The sequence below is a fragment of the Ceratina calcarata genome, unplaced genomic scaffold (assembly GCF_001652005.2).
Source record: "Ceratina calcarata isolate Rehan_Ccalc_2016 unplaced genomic scaffold, ASM165200v1 scaffold147.2, whole genome shotgun sequence".
Lineage (NCBI taxonomy): Eukaryota > Metazoa > Arthropoda > Insecta > Hymenoptera > Apidae > Ceratina > Ceratina calcarata.
In genome coordinates, this window is record NW_017135881.1 from 146,747 (window position 1) to 168,514 (window position 21,768).

Consider the following 21,768-nt stretch of genomic DNA (forward strand, 5'->3'; position numbering starts at 1 on the left):
GGGAATCATAAATTAATTTAACGAGAGACTGAAAAAGATGTTCAGAAATAGCATCTGAAAGCAGCGAGATTAAAAATCAATGTTTCACTAGCAGACCGGAATAACTAATTCCAAAGACTACCGAAGCTTGATTATTGAGTGATGGACACTTTTTAGAAATGGGAGAGTCGTCGGGGGGACTTAATCGATTTCAAATCGAACAAAGATACGCACGTGGGCTAATGACGGCCACACCGGCGCCGGTCACTTAGCGGAAATTGCCGAATATCGGAAATCCAAACGGCGACGCGATGATGGCGTGCAATCTCCGCATTTCCTCTCTGCGGCCAGCCGGCACGCTCTCGCGAACCCTCGCGCGCGAGTAACCGAAATTCTGCGCCAGGTCGCTGTCGCGAAATTAATATCGCTAGAATCGTTGCTGTTTTACGCGGCCGTAGTACAAAATAACGGCAGTGATAATAATAAAGCCGGCCCGATTAAATGGTCACCGATGCATAAATTGAAAGGTGCTTTTAAAAACAATTGCGCCGATCGACATCGGGCAAATTCAACGAAGAGAGATACAATGGCGAATTTCGAATCCCATCAGCATATTTAAATCCGAGTTGTATTATAAATTGGAGAATGTATTCCAACGTTGTTCGAAGCGACGAATTGTATTTTTATAAGTCCAACTCACGATATATCTTAAGTGTTGGACGAGTTTAATGTCCAAGGAGGATGGTCAACGTCGGGTAAAAAATATGAGACAGTAGAAAGCGGATGTAATGGGTGACACTGAGCGTATCGATCGCGGTTCTCTTTTGAAGACCCCAGTCTCGAGAAACGATACGGACCGCGAAAGGAGGGACGGTGACACGGGAAGAACGAAAAGGGTGAAGGAAAGGAGAAAAAAAGAGAAGCGAGAGAGCGCGAAACGGGGTGGATGAGGGAACGAAACGAAGGAGTTGAGGGGAGAAAGAAACAGCGAGAGAGGAGAGATAGGAAACGGGAGGAAGGAGAGAGAAGCCGAGCTTTTACGATGATTACTCGTCGTCGCGGCTGCATCCGCGCGCATTGCATCGGAAATGATTTCGCGCCCAATTAAACCATAGGAAACTCAACCCTCCCTCGGTACCAGAAGGGGGATGGCGGTGGTAGTCACCCCTTCTGGTGCACTTATACTCTCGACGCACCCTAGGTTTCTCTACCTCGTTCTGCCACTCGCTCTCTCTCTCAATCATGTTCCTCCTTCCCTCTCAGCTGTTCCTCTTCTCAAACCTCTCTCGGTGAGTACAGGCTCGGCTAAAGCTTTTCAACGAATTCAACCTCTGACCGCGGTGACATAAATTAATTTTTTTATCCGGGTAAAACTCGTCGTTAAATGTCGTAAAAACGATTGCGAACCGCGCGCGAAAAGGAAACGGCAAAGGAAAAATCGTGGGTCGATAGCGCTCGGGTTAAGTGTGCAAGTATCATCGAGTTGTCGTTAACGAGTGCCGAGGCGAGCGTCACACGAGTTCCGAGGCTTCCAGGTCCGGAAGGTGGATCATCCCTCTCGATACTCTCGTTACCAGAGTCGAATCGACTTCTCTCCTCTATCCCGACCTAAGTATCGTCTGCTTGGCCCTCGTTTCGTTCCACGTCCTTCTCGCTCCCACTTCGGCCCTTTCAGTCTGAATTCGAGCATTCCTCCCAAAGCAACGACTATGAGCAATGCCGGTCTCACCGGCGAGGCCGAAACGGAGAGAGAAAGGCGCGCCGGTGCTCGCGTTGAGGGATCGCGCGAGCGCGGGTTCAAAGAACTCGACCCGGCTCTCTGCTCGCACGGTTCGCACACAACGGATACGCGCGGCGCGTAAACGAAAAATCCGTCGTGGCGTTCGCCCCTGGGCTTTACTCCAAAAAAAAAGAAAAGGAAACGCGAGCAACAGAAGTTTCCTTAGGTCAAAAGCGATACGTTTCCTTAGATCAAAAGCAATAGCTTTTCGACCAGCCCGGTGCTGATCAATTAAACAAACTTCTCTTCGAGCGAGCCATCGGACAATTATTGGTTATTAGACGCGAAACAATAAGAATCAAGTTTAACGAGGATCGCATAGAAACGAGGAGAACGAGACGATAAAAACGATCACTGTTAGTTTAGTACAACTTCCGCGTGGAACTTATCGTTATTTCACGGCGCGGACGGGATCAAGTGGAAAAACTGAAACGGGTTCTCCAATTAGTAACAATTTCGGAACAACCGTTGGGAAACGACGACTCTGAGTTGGAAGGGGACGAGTCGAGGGCTCGATGATCGCGCGTTTCGCTTACAGCCCCCGGCCGGTGTGCTAACAACGAAGAGTGCAAAAGGTTAAAACGAGCTGTATTCACGGCGGACAATGAGAAAGCCGATCCACGGTCCCATTGGTTCGAGTACGAGAGGGAATCCAGAGGCTGCGGACGCTGAACCGAGAGGGATCGACAACGATCCACGGAATTTGTTACCGGAGTACGTACGGTACACGATAGGGGGGGGGGGAGAAGGGTTGCGCGATGAGGGAAGAGGCAACGAGCGCGGGAACAGGGATGTGCACTCGAAAATGCAAACTTTTCTCGTTAACAATTAAACCGCTGTTCACAGCGTTAGCTTCGACGTGCAACGAAACAGAGATGTACGAACCAGGTAGAGGAAAAAAAACAAGAAAGGAAAGGATCTCACGGCTTCGAAGTAGGGGGGATGAGTAGAAATTACGAGTGCGACCATAGGAACGGGACAAAGTCGAGGACAACAGGACGACGAGAAAGACGGCGACGCAGCACGCTTAAGTGACTCGACTGGCCTGACTTGTTAATTATCGACTAGAAGTTGGGGTGCACCAGGAACGATGAACGACAACGACGACGACGACGACGACGACGACGAGAACAGGGGAGGGTAGAAGGGGTAGGATGACAGGCCTCCCGACTTAATCACTTTTCTTTTTTCAACCCACGAGCGGAACACCGTGGACCTCTTGTTTCCGACGCGTTTCGTCTCCTCTACTGAGGTTCCTCCCGTGCCTGGCATCACGGTGTCGCCGCTCGTCGACGTCGTCGTCGTTCCACGTCTCCAGACATCTCCAGATACGTCTCTGGGGCGCCGTCAGGCAAAGCCTCAGAATGCGCCCGCGCTTGCCCGTCATCATCCTACGCTTCGTCGTACGAACACAATGGCTTTAACTAGTTAACAAGCAAGAGCAGGGCGACGGACACATCTAAAATGGTACTGAGCTCAGACGCGTACACAGGTACGAGCGGAACGCGTTTCAAAAATCGGGACTTCCCATCGCAGATCCGTAATTCGGTTTCCTTTTTAATTTCGTTTATAATCCGCCCTCGAGCTCGACGTCGGAGATATCGATATCATAAATATCTGAATTTCCCGTAGGAGGTGTTTAACTCGTCTACCCTATCCTATTGGAATACGTCGAACGAACGGGTCGTAAGTGAATTTGTCACCGACGAAATATTCACGCGACATTTCCTTCTATTTATAGCGATTATTTCCGATTAATTTTCATTTAAGATTCTGCGTATACGTGCAGAAGTGCGTGGCGAGCAAAAAGTTTATTCTGCCAGTTTACAAATGCTAACGAAATGTACATACGTGTGTATACGCATACTGTTTATACTAGGCTCGTGCACGCGCGTCCATTAAACGCACGCAAACTGATGCGAGTCGCAGAGCGCGATGCCCATTTACCACGAGGGGCACGCGCACGTACATAATTGCTCGTTTCCTCAATTTACAGTCGCGAATTCAACGCCAACATTACGATTTTCCCTTGCGCAAAGTATGCTTACTATACATAGCCGGCTCGCGAACGAAATAGTTGGCTGGGCAACGCGTGAATAAGCAGTCGAGTGGATCGCTCGTGGCGTCTGCCGTTATTAATAAAGTCCTCTTTTCGGCAGGATTAAGCGGACGAAGGGCGTAGGGAAAACTTCGTGAAAACCGATGCTCCGGGTGTAAGTCCTCCAAACTATATTTTCGCGACTTCTTCCGGTTCGAGGTAATGGAAAAGCCCCAGGAAAGGAAAACACTCGTCTACCCACCGCCCACGCGGAACATCGCATTTAACATTAAACGTCATCGACGGTACCCCGCAAACTTTCTCGTTTCTTTGAACGCGGCGACGCGATGTCTCTCGACCTGAAGATCGTCAACAAGCAAAACACCTTCCCGCGTTCGATTACCTTACGATTTACAAGCTATAAAAATAATTAATGTATTCAAACCGTCGAAATTGGATACGATAAATTGGTTGGAACAACGCGTGTTCTGACTGAGAACGATTAATAACCCTGCTCCAGTGAAAGTACATGATTAGCATTAACAATGAATGCGGCGCGAATTCAATTCCTGGTTCCCGTTCATTGTAACAGGCATCATAACCATGTCACGCGGTTTAATCGACATTGTTGCCTCGTGAAGGCCTAATACATCGCTCCGGCCACTGATGTATACTTCAATGCCTTACCAATAATTCCCGCTCCCGTTCAGAGAGAATACGGAGAAATTGTACCGTGAAACGCGTGACGCGCGCGGGCATCTTCGATATTACAAGACGCGCGCATGCAGCAAAGAGGAAACGGAAATTGGACTGGATCGATACGAGTCAACTTGCCACACGGTGAAATTAACGGAAGAGACGGACGGAGAGAGAAAGGGAAAAGAGAGAGAGAAGGATTTAAAATACCTTCGTTAATTCGCGAATTTTCCAACAAAATGCAGACGATATTACGTTCTCGTGTAAATACAAATTTGATCTCGACTCATTGAATATATCATCCTCGTTTGAGTAGTAATAATAAATTAAGATAATCGCCTGACTTAGTAGATTTACTGCTAAATTGTTTTCAACTCGATACACGTTCATCTTGTTCCTATCTAAATCACGATCGCGATATTTATTTCGGCAAATTAATCATAATTAACGATTATTCTTGTGGCACCGACGTAATTCGATAAAAATTCATCCATTCGTAATTTCGTTTATTTTACTTTTGTTGGAACGAGAAACCATCTTCACGGCTGACGCCACGAATTACCATTAAAACACGGGCAAACAATAACGTAGCACGTGGAGAATTTTCAAATTGCGACCCACTTGAGTTTAATTGCTGTAACAATGACGAGCGCTGCAAAACGTGCGGGCGTGGTAAAACGTATTGCATGTACGGAACGCGAACGTGCAGACACATTTCCCAGCGTTTTTTTTCCTTGCTCCTGCTCGAAGATCGCGTCAAATTGGTGTTTCGTTTCCCACTTATTTCGCAGTCGGTGGTTCCTCCCGCAAAAGAGTGACGCTGGAAAGTTTGCGATCGCAGAGGACGGAAATTTATAAACAAGTCGCGAGGCCGGGAACGAAATTCTAGCGAACCCGTTTCGACTTAAATGTACCAGGAAATTGTTTGAACAGGCGCTCTCGTGGGCGAAAATCGTCACCGCTCCGAGCTCGCAAATTTATACGCCGCTCGTGTGCCGCCGTTAATGTTGCAAATTACACGGCCGCGATGAAATATCAGCAGTTGAAATGAAAATCGCGATCGCTCCTGAAACGTTACGCGTTGCGCGGCGCCGCGACCGATGAAAAATTCGGCTTAATTGCTCGGATCGAGCGGTGGGGCGTGTTCGCGCGTCGCGATTAATGACGCCTCGCGTCATTAGCCGAACGAGTACTTCTCACCGTGCAGAGGCGACCGTAGCAATTACATTTGTTAAGTCACGGGTCACGGCAATTGGACCTCTCGCTGTTTTGTTCCAGCCGCCGGCGGGATGTGCAGCTCCTGGTTTAATTAGAAGTTTCGCGGGCTCGGAATTTCTTGTACCGGCGATCGATACCGATTAACATATCGCGGGAACCGGGTGAATCGCACGAAATTGGAGCACAGGAGTAATTTCATGAAATGTTTTCATTACGCTCTTTTTTTCCTCGCATCTCCTCCCTGCGTTCAGCAATTCGGAAGGAAGAAATTAGAGGGTGTTTTCAAGAACAGCTCGGCTTAAAATTAGTCAAATGCTTGAACTGTACTTGCACCTCGCAGGTGTTGCAACTCGTGGTTATACAAGATTTACAGGTATACCCCGATCGAATTTAATATACTGTACACGAAGTAATTATAAAGCGAAATAAGATTTTAAATATAATTAGTAGCCTGGTGAAAACTACGATTGGATTACATATTTAGCAGGGTTTGTCGGCTTAATTTCATTTGTCAAGGTCGCGTTAGTGTATAATATCGCATAATTTTACACGAATATTAATAGTGCGTATATCAGTGTGTTCACTTCGGTGCTCGCGGTGGCTCTCAGCCTGTCGCAGTTCATATGCAGAGTTAATTTCATTTCAATAAACTGTGATATTAAAGAGCTAGCGGATGTAACGCTTACGGAACCATATTAAACCTTTCAGCTATACAATTCAGAGCGTTTAATATACTCTGCAACTGCCCTATACAGGAAAATTCAATAGGAACTACAACGCGCACGCGTTTGTTTTTACCAGCAACAATAATTTGTTGAGTTTCGTTAATCGCTCGGTAAAAGACGAACATAAACTTGTTCACACAACGAGCAATTAAAAAATACTCTATTCAAATTCGTTTTTCATGTGACAAGAATGAAAACGATCAAAATCCGTCGCTGACGCGAATCGTGTATCGCGGAACGAAAAATTTTCTCGATACAAAGCGAGCACTTTGACAAACTCACGAGAACTAAAATAAATACGTGCATTTACGCATTTATTTAATCCGTACGCGCAAACTGGCATTTGTCAATTGACGAAAAGAAAAACGATTCGAAGGGGTAAAAAAATTCGAACAAAAACGTGTAGAAAAGGGTTGCGCCCTTATGCAATCGTGGCTGTACGTGCACACGGTTACACGCGTACTCCTTTTCGTTAGCCAACGTCGTCGACGTCTCGCGTCGCGTGAAAACGACGCCCGTTTATCACCGACGACGCCTCTTTCACGGCCGCCTTTCGTTAAATGTCTGGGCGACACTTGAACACCGAGGATCGTGTCGGGGCCATCTGCGCCGACTCCACCATTGGGCGAAACTACGCTTAAACGCCGACTCTGTTGATACTGGCACGTTCCCCTCGTTTCTTTCGCGACGCCGACGTCGGTCTCGCTTAAATTTGTTTATTTAACACTTCCCCGCGGAAAGAGAACGACCCAACCAGATCCGAGATCCTGTGTGCAGATTCAGTAACGCTTGTCTGGCTATGAAACCTGCAGACTTTTTCAAGGTTTCTCTACCAATTTATGGACGTGCTATCTTTCATATCAAATGTTTCAGACGTCCGTGTCAAAGCTTTTAACTCATATTGTATTACTTCATATAATATGTACTGTATATGTAGTATTGTATAAAAAACGTACGAAAGAATTTCATAATCGTAAGAATACTGTATAACCCTTTCACTACGGCGCGATTTCGGAATAATCCATCAATATGGACGGCGCGTTATACACACGTCGGACGCTGCGATGGCGTATATTTACGTCTCTTGAATATATCGATAGACTTCTAAGGACGTATATTTACGTCTTTCGTATATATCGATGGACTTTTCAGGACGTATATTTACGCCTTTCGTAGTGAAAGGGATAAGAAACGTACGTATTTTGATACTTACGAATCAGTCAAAATGGGATTATAGTATTCGGAAACCACATTTTATATGCGAATGCGATAACTAAATACACAAGTTGCTCTTCAGGTCAGAAAGTCTAATGAAATAATATAAACCCATGCGGTCTGACCAAGCCGGAGTTATACTACTGCGACAGGCGAAGCGGCCGCCACGTCACGGATTAACATACTCCACATAAGTTATCACACCGTTTTTCATCACACCGGTATTTACAGCCCTTTTTCGTTGCCCTTATGTCCACTTGAAAGCATCGCAAACATTCGCATACGCGTTTGTTTTGCATTCGGTGCACTCGCGCCACGCGCGCTATTGCTTCTGCTCTGTTGTTACAAGGCTTAACCGTGTTGAACATTTTTTACTACCATTTGCCGTAACTAGAGCAGACATTAATTAATCGGAAGTATTGTTTTGATTATGCGAACAATGAACAGTTTTTTAGTACCTTAGTCGGAGTTAATTAAATTCGTCCCGGCCCAACCTGGGGTACTCAACAATTGCGGTGGCGGTATATAATTCAACGTGTTCCCGGAGCGGCATAATTCATGTCGGTGTTGCTACGCATTGTACACGGTTCATGGAGCCAGTTCTGATACGGTGGTTGCTTCCTGAAAAGGGGCGGCCAACGAAAATCCTCTTTCCCGGATCAGATTACCTTGGGAAACGATCGCACACAGACGGTCCAAAGAGTGTCTCGATGAAATAATTATCGTGTTACGCGAGATCGTATGCAGAATTGAAACGTGCAAAAATATCAAATAGGCGAACAGGATTAACGGAGAAGGAGACGAAGAAGAAGAAGAAGAAGAAGAAGGTGAATTTGTAATGTCCTGTATACGAATGGAGAATCGGAATAGCACTCGGCAGGATCGTTGAATAATGCAAGTTTCAACGTCAAAGAGGCGAACGAAATCGATAGTGTAAAAATAAGGCACACGTCGTCGTCGGAGAGGGCGGTGGCGCGCGGCGAGGCGAGTTCAATACTCCCGGGCGAAAATTTCATCAGCGAACCTCGAATGGGATAGTTAAATTCCGTGGATCGACTAATTTGAATTCTTTTGCGAAAGTTTCTTGCCGTGCTTCGAAGGCCCGCAACCCGGCCCCGATAAAGGCAGATTCTTCGACCGACTGGTCGGCAGCATGGAAAAAAAAAGAGCGAAAGAGAAATCTTGCCGGAGAACGAAGCGGATTACCCGCTTCATTTCAATTAACCGTTCGATAAATTTAGATCGAAGTTACGGGGGCCGATTCCATGCGAAACAGAAATCCTTTATCCGGGCGAACTTGCAAGGAGTGAAATTCGCGGAGTTCCTTTCCCCACCTCCTCCGGAGGATTTCCTTCTTATAGATTACGATAGATCCCCGCGGCCGCTTATCAACGCGAACGTTATCGAGGATTATCGGCGACCGTTCGAGGTTGATTCCACGAGAACGGTGGCTCGGGGCCGGAAACCGTCCCGTAAAACTTCTCGAAATCATACGCTCGGTTAAATTTCCGGAAAACCGAATCCAATCGAACGACGCCAGTGAATGTAGACATCCTAAATGACGTTGGAGAGTTTCCAGCGCTGGGCTCCGCGATTGGACAGATCGACGTAGATCGTCGAACGTCGAACGTAACGGGCTATACTTATCCGAGTCCCAATTACCAACTTACGCTCTTGCCTGACGCGCCGTTTCTGTCAAAGTCGCGTGCCACAGCGACAATCTTGAAATCAATAAGGGCGTTACAAATTTCTGTCTGCCCTCGGCATCTGCCCTGGGTTATACTAATTTACGACGAGTACGACTGTGCGCTGGATAAACATCTAACGGTGAACGAATCGAATGAATGCGGATCATTAGTGAGAGAAATCGGACTCCCGTGAAACCTTCTCGTACATTCGCGATAAAAATAAGTTTCTGTAATCGTCGACAAAACGCGTGTTTCTCCGAGAGAGATATCGACATCAGATACGGAAACAAAGTTTAAGAGACAGGCGTAAAGCATAGTCGTCGAGTATAAAAGAATTTCCGCGCTGCGAGGCGCTCGAGGGACACGACAAAGAAATATCTCACCTTCATTTTTCTCGTAACAAGCTCGGCAAGGGAGGGGGAAAGAAATAGGAGAAAAAAGGTTACCTCGGAAACTGGCAGTTTCTATCTACGTTGTTACTTGGCACTCCTTATTCAACAGAGCGCTGCCGCGCCGCGCCGACATGCCCGAGAATCTAGTTTCCTGGAGAAGTTGAATAAGTAAAGGCACGCGCACCTTTTGCTGTTTAATCCTCTCGATTGAAGAGCAACGAATAGCCTCGACTTCGAGTTTCGCCAGATTATAAGGCATAAGTCAGAAACGCCGACTAATAGGACGGCACCATCCGTTATCGATCATCTCGTATCGAAATTCTACGTAAACTACGACACCTCATATCCCGTAAGGAATCCCAATAACTTTTTTCTCAGGGCTCCAATTCAATCCGGGCCCAGCTGATTCTATCTGCTCGAGCGGAAAGTGCCTTTTTCCCAAGAGATGTTAGTCGCGTGTGGTTCCTTGCTGGGTTGTGGCCCGCTACGTACATACGTACATACGTGTAGACACTGATAAATAAGTAACATGGTGAATTCTCTCAAGCCCGGAAGTTCAACGGACCTGCTGGACCGATCTTGGTCGTAGCCTTTACCTACCATCGCTCCGTCTTTGTACCAAGGCTAATAAACTTAAGAGCATCATTCTTCTCTTTTAGCTTTTTCAGACCTATCCCCCTATCCATCTTGAATTAATAAACTACAGGCACTGTGCGAACTTTTGCATACTTTCTCCCTCCCATTTGCAATGCATATTATAGAATATTAGAGTACGTCAGTTTGATATCCATCGTTATTTACCTCAAGAGTAATTTGATAAATTCTTTGATTAAAAAAAAATGAAGAAGTAATTATATGCAAACTGTTCTCCGTCCATGAGTGTAAAGAATTAAGAAACAACGAATCGGCGGTGATCGATTGAATGCCAAATGTATAATACATTAGAGGTGAAGCAAAAAAATGGCGGAACAGTTCGATTGCACATTCGTGATCGATCATCTCACAGGACTATTAGTTTCCTCCGATATACGATATTCACCTATAACTGACGGATCGTTGCAATTGGTCGCGCGTTCGGGCATCGATCCTGAAAGCCTTGGAGGGCCGTTGTCCGCAAGGAATCTCAATAAGTCTTCTCGTCCTTCCATCGCAATTGGCGAGTGCCGATTCCTCGCGCCAATGTAAAAGAGCTGCCTTTCACCATCGGACGCCGAGCAAAAGAAATGGAAGAGGATATTGGTACTGCAGACATGGAAGGGACGACGGAGAGGAGCGAAAAATAGGTAAGGAGCGGTCAGTTGAAAAAGAAAGCAGAGAGGAAAAATACCAAATAAAAGGTTCGGTGAAAGAAGCGCCTCTCGCGAGGTCTTTTACACGAGGACGAGGGAGGCTACGTGCGGGAGCTGATAAATAAATAACGCGCCGCGAAAAAGAGAACCAAGGAGCTGAACACAGTAGAGCAGAGACGAAGGAGACCGTGAAGAGAGCACGGTCAAGAGGTAAGGATTGCAAGGCCCGTAAGGAAAAGTAACGCTAGCCCGTAAAAGAGAATCAATTCGATTCCCCGACCGTACCTCCACCCCCGCATCCCCATCTTTTCCTCACCTATCCCGCTACAACTCTCGCCATCGCCGTCAAATCTCCTTCTACTGCTTACCGCCGTTTTTCTCCGTTCCCGTCCCGACTCGTACGCCCCCACCTTTCACCGACAGTTCCCAAGCCTGCACACGCCTGTTCCTTCCTTCCTTCCTTCCTTGGCATCGCCCCATGCTCCTTTTCCGCGCAACAAGTGCGCCCCGGCTCAGATCTTTAAGAAAGCACCCGCTCCTCCTCCCTCGTTTAAGCCACCATCGCCGCTGCTAACACCACCGTCTTTGTACCCCGCCTCGCAGCCTTCTTTTGCTTCTTTTCCCATTTCCCCTTACTCCTCCTTTTCTATCTCTTTTCCCTTTCCCGTTCCCCTCTCGGTCGATCTACCCTATCCCTCATCCCCATAGCGAAGCCGCAACTACCTTCCCAAATCACTCGACGCGTACTCTCTCAGTCTCTCCTTCTCGCCCCTTCCCTGCTATTTATCCCTTCGCAAATGGTTCACGGTCGGAAACCAGCAAGCGAGCACCGCGTGCCGTGCACGTACCATGAATTCCGAGCGAGTATAGAATGGTAGCGTGTGCGCTCGTACGCGCGCGTGTCCCTTTCACAATTCGAGAATTCGAGGGGTGAGAAAGTGGCGAAGAAAGTTTCGAGGCAGTGGCAATCGCGTTGACAGTCGAAGTTCGCGGTTCGGGTAACACGAATTCGATGTATCTCGGCCCGACCCGACCGATTTTTAGAGGCAGAGATTTCCTCTGTCGCGCGCGTTTTCCGCCTCGATAGAGGATCGATGGAGGAGAAGAGCGACGACATCACTCGGAGTCTCCCCGAGACGAGGCGAGGGACAAGGGGAACGAGAGGGAAGGTGGATTCGCGGCGATTAGAAAGTTTTTACGAGCATCCGGGGAGACAACGTTGAAACGCGTTCGCAATGATATTCAATATCTGCTAACTTTTTCAACGCTCGTAAACTTGATTCGAGAAGTTTATGCACAGTTCTCCGAGTCCGCCATTTAATTACGCAAAGGATAGTGGCGTTACTTTAATGATTCCCTAGAGAGCCGGACCGTAATAGGCGGGACGAGAAAATACAACGCAGGAGGAAATCAAGACGGTGACACGGGAACTGAATGGAAAATGTTCACGACGAGGCACGAACGGCAACAAGTATCTTCGCGGTAGAAAGTGGACGTGCGTTTTTCCGTGGGAGCTCCAATTGTCATCGGGGCGAAATACGGTAAATTTATTGGCAGTTTAATACCCCGAGGGACGTTTATAGGGGGAGCAATAAATAAAAGCCGGTCGCTCGGAGCGAATGGCAAAGACATCACCAGTGGCTCGTGCAACGAAATTACTTCAGGCCAGTCGGACGTAAAAGTTTCCAGATCGCTCGCGGTACGACGACGCGAAGAGTCGTTTGAATAACCGAACTTCTCGCGATGGAAACGGTAAGTATACGTCAAGTATCGCTTCGTTTTGACACGATTACTGTCACATCATGGATGCTCTAAGAAGTTATTAATGACCGGTACGTGCGTACGGCCTCGTCAGTCGACGAAGGCGAAAGTCATTAGCATGAAAAGTTATCAAGTTCGAAGTACAAGTTGTTGTCCGACGAAAAGTTGCGATTGTCAAACAGATAAAAACGAAGTCCATGATTAACATGGACACTCGTAGTGGTTTCGTCACGTGGTGGAGAAACAGCGAACGGATCGTCGAGTGGCAGAAAATCAATCACTGGACACTTCGCCGGAACTTCCAAGCCGGGTAAAGAGAGTTCGAAAACGACCGAAGCAAATACGCGTCCTCTACCGTACCCTGTAAACCGACGTGCTTCGACTCGATACGAGTGCGCGCGATATTAAAAGTTCTCTGTATCGTTCGTCCGACCGTAGCTTTTAGTGTCTTTGATGCAAAAAAAAAAAAGAAATAGTAAAAATGAAAACGTTTGAAGCACGTGTACGCCCGAAACGGTTTTATGTACAAGGAGACTCAACAGTACTTTGCAAATCCAGTTGTGTAATGTTTCTACAGTATCCTACTAAAATCTGATCAGACGGAATCGTCGTTATCTCATATGAAGCTGGTATAACAATTTTTTATGATTTAGTCAATAAATTCCATGGTTTCGATATCTTTAAGAGACGCAGAGATAAGTACATTTGCGAGAAGATCGAAAATCAAGTTTTCGTAAAAACGGTAAGACTATTTCTACCACCGGAGAATTACTTCATTGGCCACATACCTTCTGCATCAGCAGAAACGCAGGGGTGACAGCCCTCATTTTCTCGCTCTACGTTCAGCGACGCAAATATTTACTCGGCTAAACGCGGTCCCCTTTTCCCCGATTCCCGTTGAAACAGAAGTACATCCCCCGCGATATTAGCAGCAGACAGCGAAATGGTCGACGGTCGAGGCAAAACGGAACGAAACGGTCCGTTCGGCAATGACTTCCAGCAGTGGAACGCTGCACGGCGAAGCGGAGATTTGTGTTCTTACTTACCGCGGACAAGGATGAGGGTGCTGGACAGAAGTACGATTTTCAGCGGCCAACTGGCCATCCTGGCGTAGACCGTTACGTCGATTCAGCTTCCTCCTGAAACAATACAAGCGTGCCCAATCAATCAACCCATCCATCCCAATCCGCTATCCCAGCCAACTCTAGCCCGTCTTTCTCTGTTCAACCCTCCGCCCCGTTCCGCCCCATCCCTCCCCCGCCGGTTCTCCTTTCTCTCTTCCTCCGTTTCATTGCATACCCACGATCGGACCTCATCCCACCTTTCGCCCCGTCCTTTCTGGCAAACTGCCCGCTCTACACTCTCTCTCGGCCGACACCCTCCCCGTAACCACCCGCTCGCTTCGTGCCCGAACCCTCGCCGTTCTGTATCGACGGTTTTTTTCCTCTCGAATCCGTGCCTACGGGTTTGTCCGCTCAATGAAAGTCCTCCCAGACGGTGAGCATCGTGCGACGTGCATAATCATAAAATACGCGATGCGTGCCTGCCAGCGAATCGTTTTTGTATACACGTCAATACTCTTATTCTTTTCCTCTATTCTTTATTTTCGTTCAACTTTTATGTTTCCGCGTATAATACACGGACCGTTGGCAGATTCCTCCTCTGAAACGAACGGGTTTCAGGAAAGGAACACCGACGAAACTGACAGTGAATCGATGTCGTAACGGAACGGAGGCGAAATACATCCATCGCGCTCGAACGTGCGCGAACTTTTTTTCCCGTTACGGTCGAGAGCCGCGAGCGCGATGGGACCGCTTTGATCGCGCGGTCTTTCAAAAGCGGGCAAGGACGGATTTCGTTGGTAAACTCGCGCAAAGGAGGAATACGGCGTTAGCGCAAAGAGAATATAAATACAACTCTCGGGTTGTATTCTATTTACGAGTTTAGTATTTCGTCGCACACTCCAACGCTTCCTTTCTCTAGCCAGCCACCGTCGCTTGAATATTGAACATTCTCCTTCCTCGCCTCGATTTTCCGCGAGGGTCGCCGACATGAATGAACATGTACACGTACGCCAGGCGTGTATATACACGCGCCCGTTAACTGTAACGTTCCGCGAAACGTTGAATCAGTCCCGACCCAGAAGAATCAGACACGGTTAACGACCTCGATGCGGAACTAAACTCTCCATTCGCGAATTTCCATTTCCAAAATCTCTATTACTGGGTTTAATTTGAAAAGTCGATCTACGTTCGCAATTCGTGTCTAAGTATAAGATTGGATTCTAGATTTAAGAGGTGTACGAAAATTGCGGTTACGGAAGATCGTGCGAACCCAGAAACATTAACTGTTCAAATCGTCAGACACACAGACCCGTGTGTATCCCAGTTTATAAAGCTGTACACTGCAAATACGCAACATATTTACTAATTAGTAAGGTGTAAAGAGACCGAGAGCAAGCTGCCTCTAGCGCTATTAAACTGCGTTCCGAGAACGCTGCCGCACGATATGTGTTTGTTTAATTATTGTATTTTGCTATTGCAAACACGATTTTGCACACTAACAGAGGCACGTCTGTTTTGCTTGGAAGATAAAATATGCAGTATATGAATGTTGATAAACGTGGTACGATGAACCTGTTCGATGTTTGATAAAAGTTAACGCGAATAATGTGCAAAAATATCTGAAGAGGAGGATACAAGATCGAACAAACGTGATTTTTAATTTAATCATTCCAATTTTTAGAACAAAACATATGTTCAATTGAGACCTTTTAACCAGTTAACTGTGTCGATCATTTTGCAAAGTGCGCCCCAGTGTGTGTCGCGATAATCAAGCGATGACGGATATAGTCGTCAAACACACTTAACTGGTTAATTAAAAATATTGCGCCAAAATTTTCTATTATAAGAATTCGTCTTCGTTTCTCATTGACCTAATCTACAATCGCATCATCGCGGCATCGAGACAGACGAAGTGACTCGATACGAAAGAAACGAATACAGGTACTTTACCGAGAAACGAAATAACTGTACTTTTTACCACTTCTTACCAGCTCCCCTACGCTGGGTTGATGCAAAGACCTGGAATTTAGAGCGTAAAATCGTTTGATTCGCTTCACGGCCCCGTTGTCACGTCTGCCCCTCATTCTGATCTTACTACTTGCTCTCGTCCCGCCGTCAGAGACGTCATAGGCGCACACAAACGCGTACACATCACAGTCGTCACACTCCCTCGCACGTTTCAGTCAACCATCTACCCTAGTCAGTTGGTTTCACCCGCAGTCGAACGTCACGTTCTACCTTCTCTTGTTCATCTTTGCATTCTTTAACAGTACATAAAAAATCAACTGGAATGGCTGCTAATTTTATGATTAAACTTATTTTTCACTTGACTCATTTGTCGTCAACCTCCTTCGAGGATCTCCCTCTGCCTGTTTCGCATTTCTGGCATTCGACTTGTCCGAGAGACCGATATCGGAAGGGACCCGTTCCTCTCATGTGCTCGGAAGATTAAGGAAGTTTTTGCGAGACGGTGCACGAAGTCCAAGAGATGAAAGAGGAGGGTGGCTCTCGGACTCGGCCCGAAGATTGGGTCATCCAGCGGGAGTATATTTGTCGGCCGGGATCGAACCGGTAACATTGTTCTCGCGGCACGGCACGAGGGTAGAATTACCTTCACCCGACTGCCGATGAAACGGAACCGGGAACCAATTCCCTCCGTCTGCAATTAAGTTTACGAACGAAGAATAGGCGCGCCATTTTCCAGATCCGCCAAGAATTGTCGATTTAAAACAGTGGTCATTCGTCACGACACTAAAAGACGTAGGATAAATAAAAAAGAAAAGAGATTTCGGAGGAGCAGCTGCGTGAATGCAGTCCGAGGAGATTAGAAATTTCCGAAAACTATCACGTGGGACCGAGTAAAACGGCGAGAAATTTTTAAACCGATCGATCAGCTTTTCTCTTTCTATTTGGAGCCTGCGATCGGAGTAACCGTGTCTCTCACGAATGTGAGGCACGTGCGCGGGGTAGGGAAATCAGTGTAACACGCGAAAACGAGGATCCACGTGCTCAAGGTGTCGGAGGTAAAACGTGATCGACGTAGACGACCACGGGAGCTGGGAGTGAAACGGAAAGAAGCCGTGGAGGTATCTTGGCCCGCAGTTGCACGTGGCGCGGTGGATCGTGACGGTGAAAGGAAGGCGACGTACGAACGTAATTGTGGCGCTAAAAGCAATTTCCCGCCGCGGTAATCGTTTTAGCAAAGTGCTTTGCAATTTAGCGAGTCTTTATTAAAATAAAGTCGTTCCCGAGCCGGTACTTTATGACTGTCTACCTATCTCCTAATCGCCTGGCCGTCGACCGAGACCGCTTTAAATGCGTCAATTTATCGGCCATCGAATTTTCGCGGATCCATTAGATGAAGCCTGGCTATCGTTGTATAAACTCGGTTCATCTCCCTGCCCGTTTCCAGTATTCGCCGATTCCGCGAATTAAACTAAAGCGCAACGGATGGAGAGGTAGACTATATCAGTTTACAGCAAATCGAGTTGAAACACAGACCGTAATTAGAAAAGCTACTGCAACTAACGTTTTGCCACCGCGTTTGCTCGAAACGTGAATTATAATTTAATATACGTGCACTATATTCAAAATTCAGTGACGGCACACGAAGCTGACGTAGATGTATGTACGTAGGTACGTGTATAGACATCATGGTCATGCTACGTACACGTAATGCATATATCTCTCTCTCCAGCTATCCCCAGTTTATATGAAATTCATAAGCACCGAACAAAAGAGAGCCCCCTAACCGGAGTTAATATATTATCCCTTTAACGGGGAAGTTTCTAACCCTTTCCTAACAGTACGTTCGAGCGTAATAAGTGCCTCAGCATCCCGTATTATTTACCCGAATCCTTTGTTCAAAAGTTACATCTGTTTGGTTCGCATTGTCTTTCATGAACAACGCAGATGTAAGGTGAAGAAAATAAAACTCTCTTTAAACGTGTTGTAAATGTGCGTAAATGGAGCCGTGCGTCGAGACGAAAGTTTTTTTCTTTTAATTTTCCGCGGCTACGTCCATTTACTTAGGGCACGAAATTAATACAGCTAGCCTCGGTAAAAAAAAAAAGAAGAAGGAAGAAGTAGCGTGCAAGCAACGGAGGGTAACGACAAAAAAGGTACAAGGATGGAGAAAGGCCATGGTGTACTTCAACGCGACAGTTTCATTCCATCGTTGTCAACGTCAAGAGTATTCTTCTGGTTCGCAACTCTCTACCCTCTACCTACCCCACACTACTTATTTGTGGACCTCCTCCAACCTTCATTCATCCGTGTCTCGTTCTCGCACTCGACGCTTTTTTCACCCGGCTATTCCATCACCTTAGGTCTCGCTTGCACCACGGATACTTTCTTGTACAATTCGCGCGAACTTGCAAGGATCTTGTCCTCTCGAGTCTCTTTTCCGACCCTCCCGGCGCGACGCGGCGCGACTTCATCGAGGCTGAATTAATTGTCGCAGCGTTAGTCGCGAGAAGGAAAAGTCGCAGAAAAGAAGTTTCGCTAAGACAGTATAATTCATTTGTTCTTAAATCAATACTCCATTTCCCTTCCTCTACAGTTCTTTCGCAGTTTACCACAGAACGAACAATTAACAAGTTTCAGAGATAACAAATAAAGCAAATATGAGATTCGACTGTCCTCGCGTAGGGAAGTCTGATTAAGAACAATTAATTTCCGACCGTTACAGCTTGGACGAAATCCAAGAGAATTCGCGTGTACATGCGTTGAATAATGCACGCTCGTAAGTCCTCGGTTTCATTATTTATTACGAATATGCAGTATACCGCGCGCACGGGCGGACGAAATTACCGTCAGCTGGAAAATTGTTGATCCACAGGCCGAATAATCTTGAAAATTAGCGATGTTTTCGCGAGCCGTGAACTTTGCGCAAACTTTTCGGTTCGCCCGATGAAACCAAACGGGAGCGACGCGTCGCAGCGATACGTGTAAGGTCCTTGAACCCGGGCGATCCGCGTCAGAGAAATTTCCGCAGGCCCCGATGGCGCAATAAATCTTGTAACGTTGCCACGAACGAACTGATATTAATTAACGTGAAAGCCAGGGGAGAAAATGTTCTCACCGTGCACCGTATGAAATGCAATGCGTACCTATCCGTTCGTAATTACGTTTCGCGAGCATTCACCGTCGTTTCCGTGAAATTAATCACGAAACAGATCGTCCCATCGCGACGCGTCGGCCCGTTCGTCGATTAATAAATAAATTAGACCTCAAGAACCCGGATGCTCTCGTCCAATGAAAACGAGAAAGTTCAACACGAATGCGTCGCACGGTGAAAATATTTCATCGGCGTGAAATAGCGACTCGTCGCGAGGCATACCGAAGGGCAAGACTTCGGGAAAGAAAGTCAGGATCGTCGATGCAATTCAGGGTATCGCGCACGATTCGGTGCACGAAGATACGTGCATTCCTTGTGAAAAATTCCCATTATACAGCGTGGAATTTTCATTCCTACGAATACTTCCGGGTTATTTCTATTTTCGCGAATTCACCCGCATCGACTTTTATTCAGCGCCGAGTCGGCCGATTTGACCGCGTTTCCTGACCGAGCGAAATATAATATATCGGCAGCCGAGCGGTTGTGTACCTCTGGAGAGATCCTTCGCATTTTCCGCGGCTCGGCGTCTGGCCGACCCGTTATTTATAGTGAATTGAAATTCGGAGACTGCAACGCCACGTGGAATTTCATTAAAATTATGACTCAGATATTGGAACGCGGGGGAAGCGAGCGCGCGCGCGCGCGCGTGAAGGCTCGTTTACGAGACGTGAATTGACTCCGCGCGTCTTCGTCGCCGTGGCATGTCTCCACACGGGGAATGTACGATACGTACATATATACCTGCACGTATGCGACGCGTGCTTTTGTGCCGATGGCGCTATGCACCGCTTCGGAAGCTTCGTAATCTGTTTTCGAAGTCGATAAACCGATATCCGCTTCCTTTGTGGAAGCAACAAAGCGATTAACTATGGAAACGCGTTAATATACAAGATAATTCATATCGATTATGAGATTACTTAAAATGATTCAATTCGACACAGAATCTTGACCGTCATAAAAACCGAGAATATTCCAATCACAGGAAGTGGTCTCCATCGAGATGTATCTACACGAAGTACTCTGTGCAAACTTCTACAAGTTCTAGGCGGGCCATCCAAGTCCATCGTGGTTCTAATCAAATTCTACGATTCTAATTCATGATGGTTCCGATAGAGTTCTACAAACTACAAGTGGTCCGTGTCGACTTTTACAGGACCAGAATAGACCCAATTAATTTCTGCAAACCCCCGATGACAGCGATTGAATTTTACGAATCATGGACGTCCTCGATTGACTTCGCCGTAAACCCGGAGGGATTGGAGTTGGATTATACAAGTTTGTAGTGGTCTAGATGTATTTCGAGACTCGCGGGTTCGATACGATTTATACCCTATCCCATGAGCTCAGCGTTGCGTATAACGAATCCCGCAAGTCTGATGATGTTTGTATTAGATTGTACATCCCCGAATCCATGGTCTCCTGCGACGAGTCTGATTAATCTCCAAATGACTACGACTAGCCTAAAACCTGATCGTACTGTCCCTGTCAAAATTCGTTTGCAAAGAATTTCACGAATTCGTTTTAAATTCTAGCTCGAAAATTTTCCGACACGGACTCTCAGTTACTTTTTTCACATTTTTCGTTAGATAAATCTCTAAAACTGACATCCTATTTCGCGACGTGAATTAACATCTCCATAAAAGGAAAAACTGCATGCGCTACCGATGTAACGTAAATTGTAAGTGCGCATACCTCGCGTATCTCGCGCACGGTAGAATGAAATTTCCAGTTTACGGGGGTCGGATAAATATATTTTTACAGCAGGCAAGATCACTGGCCGAATAGGGGCGGCAGTAACCCGGCCCTGTGGCCATTCACGGTGAATCCGCACCGTTTCACTTTATCGCCCCGTTGTCAGGCTATCCTGAAAATACGGAAACGTCACGGTACCCTCGGGGATTTCTTCGCAGCGTAACCAGGCCCGCGGCGCGGAGCGAAAAATATAAACTCGAAGCTCCGATAGAGGAAAGTGAGGCTGTGGAATGAATCTCGGCCGGAAAATTTCGTGAAAATTGCGCCCGCCTCGTATCAAAAGGCGAATTTTTATCGGTCCCCATTCATAAACTATAAACCTGGAACGCTTAAATCTCCGAAACTGCTATTTTTTTAGACACAGGGTTACCCATATTTTTTTTCCAGTTACTGCATCGATTTTCCATCCCGATCATCGAACGATCTCATAAACGAAAATAAAATCACGTCGCAAACCTGTAACGACGTCCACCGACAAATATTTACACGCGTTTCGTTCTCGTGGTCGAAGTTAACTAATCGCGAACTTTAAACGCTTTACCGAGACAACGAGTTTCATCCCGATCCACCAACATTTTGCATTTTAATAAAGGAAAACAAGATAGAGACGGGGCGGTGAAAGTAATATATCAAAGTGCGCATTATTAACGAAAAGAGGATCTCTGTCGCATACTTCGTGCGGGAAATTTTCCCGGTTGAATTTTGTAACAGAGAAAAAAAACAGAATTCGAACAGGAGTAAATCACCGCGTCGTGGAGTCGGCGGCGGTGGCGGAGAGCGGAAACGAAGTTTTCCTGAAAAGTTTTCCGTAAATGACATTCTCTATTTAAAGTCCGTAAACAATTTCCACTCGGACGGAACAAGCCGCTTCCGTAACTTTACACTTAGTATGGAGTGTATCCGTTTTTCCAGCGACACGCGTTTAAATAATAGAGTTTACTTGAGAGCCAGCTACCGCGTCATATGAAGTATAATATCAGAGGACAGCTCGCGCGTGCCTCTCTATTACGTTTCCTTGCGAGTGCCAGCTGCGAGCCTAGGAGTTGATAGAA

The 21,768-nt window shown here is 46.7% G+C and overlaps 2 protein-coding genes across 7 annotated transcripts in view; one reads left to right on the top strand and one right to left on the bottom strand.

The window, feature by feature from the left end:
* LOC108631513 (Down syndrome cell adhesion molecule-like protein Dscam2) overlaps positions 1 to 21,768 on the bottom strand; it is a 112,641-nt gene that overhangs the window by 78,697 nt on the left and 12,176 nt on the right. For all 6 annotated transcript variants that reach the window (XM_018035529.2, XM_018035501.2, XM_018035492.2 and 3 more), the window contains exon 2: positions 13,828 to 13,920. In XM_018035529.2, the coding sequence (XP_017891018.1) occupies positions 13,828 to 13,885 (58 nt within the window). In that variant the 5' untranslated portion in view covers positions 13,886 to 13,920. The remainder of the gene's footprint in view (positions 1 to 13,827; positions 13,921 to 21,768) is intronic.
* Positions 12,726 to 21,768, top strand: part of LOC108631500 (zinc finger protein 236) — a 42,795-nt gene continuing 33,752 nt past the window's right edge. Inside the window, exon 1 of the mRNA XM_026819262.1 lies at positions 12,726 to 12,772. The gene's annotated coding sequence lies outside the window, so the exon portion shown is untranslated. The remainder of the gene's footprint in view (positions 12,773 to 21,768) is intronic.